This window comes from Urocampus carinirostris, chromosome 2 (assembly GCF_059441175.1).
Source record: "Urocampus carinirostris isolate Australia breed hairy pipefish chromosome 2, RoL_Ucar_1.0, whole genome shotgun sequence".
NCBI lineage: Eukaryota > Metazoa > Chordata > Actinopteri > Syngnathiformes > Syngnathidae > Urocampus > Urocampus carinirostris.
This window is the reverse complement of record NC_142350.1, coordinates 54,932,122-54,939,609: the sequence shown is the minus strand read 5'-3', so window position 1 is coordinate 54,939,609 and position 7,488 is coordinate 54,932,122. Positions and strand designations below refer to the sequence as shown.

The window sequence follows — 7,488 nt, the reverse complement described above, 5'->3', positions numbered from 1 at the left end:
GGTATCTTTTGAAAGATAAGTATAACAATATGACATTTCAAGACATATATTTTCATTTACCTAAAAAAAAGGAATACGTGGTGATACACAGCAGCAATGTTTATAGGTTGTTTATTTTTGTAAATTGCACGATTACACGTGGGGAAAATTAAGTAATTTCCTCTGTGCATATGGTATATTTGACAATAAAGATGAAGTACACATACACATAATATTACCAAATGACAGGATTAGTATCAACAGTGCAAAAAACAAAATATGAATTTAGAGAAAACATTTTTTGATGTTATACTGTATGTTGGCTACATAGAAACAAAAGGTTTATTAGATTGTCTTGTAGTTACCAAACATGATACCCCGAGTACCACCTCCAAAATACTCAGATCTCCAAGTAATGTACATTAGAATTCAGTACTGAAGCAACCCTATGCTTGTTTGTCATTGACAATTATTAAAGCAACACTTTTATTCCAAGGTAATACAATATTGTAAACCACTGAAACAGCGGTTATAGCTTTGCAACGCATGAAATTCCACTTTAAGCAATAATAGATGGCAGTACACATTAATGTTTGACACTTTAAATTGTGAATCAGAGATTGGGAAAATGATTCAATTGTAAACAGACCTCACTTATAGAACACAATGTAAAATAATTGTCTTTATTACAAAGTAGTTCACAATGAGATAAGATGCAGCATTCCAGGATAAACATGTATTAAAAGACCTAAAAATAAAACTATAATTTAAAAATAATCATATGTGTGTATATACTGTATATACAGGTCATATTTACAAGTTAGTAGTAGTAGATTTTTCTGAATCATATGTACATCAGAAAATAGTGCAATTACATTATCAGCAGCATTGTCATAGAACAAGAAAAAAGACATACAACATAAGATATTCTATACATGGTACAGCAAAGGTATTTTTACAGTTATGTGTGCCTTTGAGGAAGCTGAAGTTCTTTCTACATTCCCACATTAAATATCTGAATTGTTGGTCATTCTGTTTCTTTCTTTAAGGACAACAATGACTATAAATTAATTTTGTAATGTTCATCTTTGGGCAAAATTGAATTGAATTATCTTTATTGTCATTTACATCAACGTTGTGAAATATGGGAAGCGACGAGAGTAAACATGGCACTCCAAGGTATAAAATGTAATAAATTCTTAGAAGAGAAAAAAGATAAACTATCAGGATAAATAGGATATTTTAATAATAATAATAATAATAATAATTTCCTTTGTATTGTCATTCTTTGTAACAATGTACACAGAACGAAATGTCGATACACCTGACCCGTTGTAGCGAGCCGATGCAGCCGCAGCCAACAGAGGGCGCCGCCATTTTACCAATGTTATAAGTCTTAGGTATGACTCGGCCGAGGCGCGAACCAGCGACCTCCCAGTCTAATGTTAGTTAATGTAAATTTGTAGATATTATTTTTCAGTCTGATTCAAAAATCTATGATTGAATACTATAATTAAGTAAATGTTATAAATTTTGTTTTCTCATATTTTGGTAGATGCACGGTGATTAAAGTCGGGGTGTTGTTTTAGGTGTCCTTAAAAACTTGAAAGTAAAATATTTTCTCTATTAAATATGTGTTAACAATGCCCAACTGAGTTCAAAGAGTACTTATGCTTTATTATCCACTACTTCCATCTGCTTTTTGCTTACTTTTTTTAGAGCTGTTTGGGGCTGAATACATTAAGTTCGAGAAATGTGGACTGTAGGAGTTCTGGAGAAAGACGTCATGCCCATCCCTGCAAGTTTTTATTTAATTTCTATTTGTCAGTGTAGTACTAAAATGGTGAATGTAAGAAAAGGCTTACTTCTAGAAAAGTCCAAAAGCAAACCAATAAATGAAATGATCTGCATTTCTATAGCGCTTTTCAAGTCGATGACTTCCCAGAGCGCTTTACAGTGTGCTTCACATTTCCCAATAGCGGCCTTGTATTGCAGCCATGTAAGACGCTAACCTGCTTATTGGGGGTATTAGGGGTTCAGTGTCTTACCCAAGGACACTTCGACATGTAACACGGACAAGCCAGGATTCGAACTGGGATCCCTTGATCCCAAGACGAGCACTCTACCTCCTGAACTACTGCCGCCCCTAAAGGTGAAAATAAAATACTTTTTTTGAGTGCATCTAAGAAATGCACATACTTGCACATGCATGGCTGAGGTTGCAATGATGACCCAAGCCAGGGGATGGTGGCAGAAAACAACAAAGTTCCACATTTTGATATTGACGATTGATATAACAATGAACTAGTAACTAGAAAGAAGGTAGCGTTGGAGAGCAGCTGGAAGAAGTTTATCCACTTGATTTTGACTTGGAAGCCGTAAATGATGTCGAATGAGGAGTCCACACAAAGCCGTTAGGGCTGGAGGATTGCCTGAACAGAATAAAAAGTTGCAGATTTAGTCACTTTTAATTATTTTCGAGTCAGAGCACAAAGACAGGAATAAGACACTCACGGGTGCAGCCGTTCAGGTATCTGAGTCTAACACAGGCCCCTCCTCTCACACTGCTCACCGCTGGAAATAACTCCACACCACGGGGAAGGTTTTTAAATGCAAAACCGAGAAAGTAACCATCAACCACAAATCCAAGAGTTGCTGCATCTGCGTCCAAAACCATGATGATACGTTCAGAGATTGGAAAAGGTGCTTCTGTCAACTCCACTCTTAACGGGTTAAGTTGGAAAGACTTTGGAGGAGATGCCTCTGGAACTTTACTACAAAGCATTCTCCTTTTTTCAGGATAGGCTCTGAGAATTTTTCCGTTATGCCACAGCTCATTGCTCTGCAGTTCCCAGCCCCACGACTCAGAGTCTGCCCCCACCAGTACATTGTAACCTGAGGCCTGCAGGGGGCAGCTCTGCCTGGAGATGCCCACAACTGCATGACTTCCTCTCTGATTAGGCTTCCAGATCACTTCCCACATATGGAGGCCATCCTTCACCCCCTTTTCTGCCCGTACCCCATCGCTGCTTAGCTCAACGGGTAAACGTGTAGCCTCTTCCCTGCTGGCAGACAGCACGAAGTGAGGAGAGCTGTGGACAGGGCTCCAGCGTGAATGATCATCTCCAGGAGGAACTGGAGAGGAGTTCAGCATGACCTCGAGGCGAGAAGACTTAGGGACGGCCAGAGAAATGAAAACAGACGAAACGGGAGGAGAATGTGTCTTTGTCCTGCTATGTAGCCATTTTGACAGTGAGAGACCCATTGGGAAGAGTGCCTGTTGAGTATCTGTTGAGTACCACCAAAGAAGAAGAAAGTCTTAATTGTTATACAAGGTGAACAATCAATTGTATCTTCTGCAGATGTACAAATACGGATAGCTCTAATTTAGCCACTGTTAATCAATCTGAAAACATAAACCTTAGCAATGCGTTGACAATATGTTTTTTTTTATTTGTGTATAACATACATTTTTTTAACCTACAAAAAACGAAAACATTTGGGTGTGTATTCCGTACAAGGTTTTACTAAATTTGTGCTGACCGCGCTAAGAATCCCAAATGCTAACCATTGTATCAGCAGTGATATAGATAATATAAACAAAGGCATTAGGTTTGATATCATTATCACACTATTCTGATTCCAGTACCAGGGATAATAAATATTAGAGAATGGAGAAAAACGAAAGTCATCCTGAAAGATATAAATAAACACAAAATGTGACACCACTAGTCATTACATTGTATCTCATGATCACAATATCATGACTAAATATGCCAGAAACCAATGTTAGAGAATTGAGAACACTGAAAATTGTCCTGAAAAATAGAAACGCAAAAAAAGTACGACAAGGAACAAAACATTTTGGTGTATCAGATGAGGAATTGGACTTTGAAGGACATTAACTATATACATTTATTTTGGTATTGGCTCCATAGTTCACATTGTCAATAAATTGTTTTAATCATGGCAGCAAATACTCAACCACATATGTCACTTACAATGCTTGGAATGGAACAGAATATAATTTATTGTCACTGTAACATGTGAAATGCACAGTCAGGTCAAGTCATGTTTATTTGTATAGCCGTTAATCAGATGGAGTCTGAAAGGGCTGCACCGACCACAGATAATGGCAAACTACAGACTATTATTACACCGGCCGCTGATCTAAAACCACACAAAATTAACATTTGTCCCTGGCATTGTGAATCAAAATAGCGTGATGATGAGAAAGCTAATGCCCTTTTGCGTTCCATTTATTAAACTGGTACTGTAGTCCAGGCACCCTAGTGGTTCTGATTTGGCGCTCTCACCACAGCGACCCGTGTTCGATTACTGTTGCATCCAACGCAGCATTTGAGCTGAGAAAAGGGGGGAAAAAATTCCTAATATTCCAATTGTCAGTCAAAAATCTGAGTTGCGTGCTATTTACGAGTGGATGCAACGAATAACACTATTATTTATGTCAGTAAAATGAATCAATGTCGCGAATAGAGTGTGAAGGTCTTACTTGAGAATTATGTTGGCTTCCGGGCGTCCACAGGCTGTCCACTGCATACGTTCGAGAGTGTGTCCATTTAAAATAACTCTTATCGGTCGAGTTGTGCTTATCCATAATGCAAGCTCCGCCTTAAGTGCCAACGTGATCAGAGTTATCTATGACCAGAACCACGCAGTTAATCAGGCCGCACTCGTCTGATGAATAGCCGCGCGCAGTAGACGAAGACGAGACGGTCTTGTCGAAGCGGACGAAAGGGAATGATCTGAAGAGGAGCGGGTTCAGTATTTGACATTAAATATAGCTGCAACCAGCTCTGCAATCCGGGATGAACACGCTAACGTGTTCTGTAATGGACATAAACAAATATGGTGAAACACAAGAAGAGGATCAAACTCGGGCTTTTCATTAACAAGGCAAGAAAAAGGAAATAGAATCCAAACCTGCTCATTCTGTTTTTGTAAGGTACGCATGCGCTTCAAATAATTTGACTCCCTCATTTTTGACTGAAAGGGAACGATGGTGACAATATAAGAAATTATTGTTATCCCAGGCGGTACCTGTTTTTCGAGTATTCCTATTTTTGTCGAGAAATAACAAAAAAAAATCCTAAAATGAGGAAAAACTGGAGCCCATCCCTAACATCTCCGGGCAGTGGGCAGGGGACACCCTGAACTGTTTGCCAGCCAATCGCAGGGCACACGGGGACAGACAACTGACTCGCTCTTTCACACCTAGGGACAATTTGGACCGGCCAACTCACCTGAAATGCATGTCTTTGGAATGTGGAAGGAAACCGGAGTGCCCAGAGGAAACCCACGCAAGCACGGGGAGAACATACAAACTCCGCACAGTAAGGCCGGTATCTGGATTTGAACCCACGCAGGAGGTTCCCACGACCTCAAAACTGTGCCGCACACGCGCTAACCACTGCGCCGCCGTGCTGCCCAGAGGACAAAATATTTATTTGAATACTAGGCAAAAATACATGGACTTATTTATAAATCTGATTTGTGTGTGTGTTTGTGGCTTATAGGGTCCAAAACGGCTGAACTGATTTTTGTGAAAATTGACACAGTTGTTTTTTTAGGCCCCCGCGAGTGTTTTGAGCTAAGTTTTGTGTCAAGGCATCCCCAATAAATACCAACTAAATTGATATACGTAGTGTTTTGTCACACCCCCGGGGTCCCTGTTCCTCTTCCTCACTGCCAGCCTTCCACGTCAGCAAGCACAGGTGGGGAGGATCAAAATCAAGCAAGCTGTGGCCGCCTCCAAACAAGACCGCAGCCTTCAAAAGCTGCTGGAGACAAGTGACTGTTGCTTGATATTTTTTGAGAGAGGTTGAAGCCAATGCATGATTGACCCGTCAAATTTGTTCTCCTGATTTCATCTTTGAAAACTGGGTGGTTACCGTGCAGCCCCACAGTGCTGAGGTCCATGGTTCAATTTCTCCTCCCACGTGCAGAGTTTGCATGTTCTCCCACGCGCCAGCGTGGGTTTTCCTAGGGTTTCTTTCTACATTCCAAAATCATGGATGACAGGTTGATTGGTGACTCCAAATTCTCCCTAGGTATGAATGAACGAGTGAGTGGTCTGACTCTGTGTGCCCTGCTACTGGCTGGCAACTAGTTGCCCAAAGATGGCTGGGAAGTTGCGGTCTTAGGCAGGGGCGAGACTGGCATAGGGAGGATTCACTGTAATACTTTTAAATGCAATAATCAGTTGGCGGCATCTGTCTTCCAACTAACACACATTATTCATAACTTTGAAAATACATGCCTCACATTTTTCTGAACGGTGAGAAATGGAGGTGACTGGTCTTGCTGTAATCAGCATTAATACCGAAATAGGGGAGCACATTGCTCATGGCGATATCGTCGATGATTTTGCATCAAGAAAAGCCAGAAAGGTCAGGTTCTAGTTTGTTTTCTTTTCATTAAACAATTACATTTCCTTTAGTGTCTTTTCAAACGTGTGTTATTTGCTGTATAAGAATATAAATCAGTTAAGTCAAGTCATGTTTATTTGTGACGCCCTTAATCACAAAGAGTCTCAAAGGGCTCCACAGACCACAGATTGTTGCAAACCACAGACTATTATTACACCATCCCCTGATCTAAAACCTTCATGAGGGCAAGGAAAAACTCAAAAACCTCAACATGAGGAAAATGAAGAAACCTTGAGAAGGGACCGCACATGAGGTAATCCCCCTTCCAGGATGACCTGGATGGAATGGATGTTGCAATAACAAATGATACACAGATATTGTCAACCAAGAATATAGGTTATTCAAATGCTATACAATAGAAGTGTATTCTAAGCCTGGATTTAATTATTTCCACTGAGGTTGCAGATCGAATCTCAGCATTCTGTTGTTTGCAATAATCTGTGGTCTGTGAAGTTTCATTGACAGTAACAATAATCTTTTTGAATCAATCATTGACTCAAATACAGCACCTTTAGGATCTGGTCGCCGTTGTTTAATAATGGAACTGCAGTTTCGAGAACGTTTTCCGTTCATGCTCCGGTGCTGTGGAACGTTATGGCCTCTGAAATTCCATTTGGAACCTCAGTGGAACTTTTTTAAACACACTTATACCCTGTAGCTTATGCATGACCTATATTTCATGTTGACGATGTCTGTGTATTTCTTTGTTGTGCCCTTGCAACATCCGTTGCAGCCTGGTCATCCTGAAAGGGGAGTTACCTTATGTGCAGCCCCTTCTCAAGGTTTCTTAATTTCTTCATGCTGAGGTTTTGAGTGTTTCCTTGCCCTCATGTAGGTTTTAGATCTGGGGAGGGTATACTCATAGTCTGTAGTCTGTACATCCCTTTGAGACTTCTTGTGATTGAGGGCTATACAAACACACATGACTTGACTGAACTGATTTACATATCTTGTTGTAGTTCCTCTGCCACTGGCTGGCAACCAGTTCATGGTGTCCCCACCAGTGTTCCCTCTAAGCTGCGCGCGTGCGCAATTGGGCACTGCTCGCACATTCTCAGCG

The 7,488-nt window shown here is 40.4% G+C and overlaps 1 protein-coding gene across 1 annotated transcript; it reads right to left on the bottom strand.

Moving 5' to 3' along the window:
• Positions 1–94: 94 nt before the first annotated feature.
• Positions 95–4,953, bottom strand: LOC148372562 (SPRY domain-containing SOCS box protein 2). The gene is made up of 3 exons (XM_088327174.1): positions 4,493–4,953; positions 2,494–3,267; positions 95–2,411 (listed from the first exon to the last, which is right to left on the bottom strand). Exons 2-3 carry the CDS (start codon positions 3,242–3,244, stop codon positions 2,284–2,286), a joined length of 879 nt encoding a protein of 292 aa, XP_088183300.1. The 5' UTR covers positions 3,245–3,267; positions 4,493–4,953; the 3' UTR covers positions 95–2,283.
• Between the last annotated feature and the right edge of the window lie 2,535 nt (positions 4,954–7,488).

Excerpts from the sequence above, each read along its gene's own strand:
- LOC148372562 (XM_088327174.1), bottom strand. The coding sequence starts at position 3,244 with ATGGGTCTCTCACTGTCAAAATGGCTACATAGCAGGACAAAGACACAT. Across the intron at positions 2,412-2,493 it reads ATACCTGAACGGCTGCACCC|GCAATCCTCCAGCCCTAACG; the intron begins GTGAGTGTCTTA and ends TATTCTGTTCAG.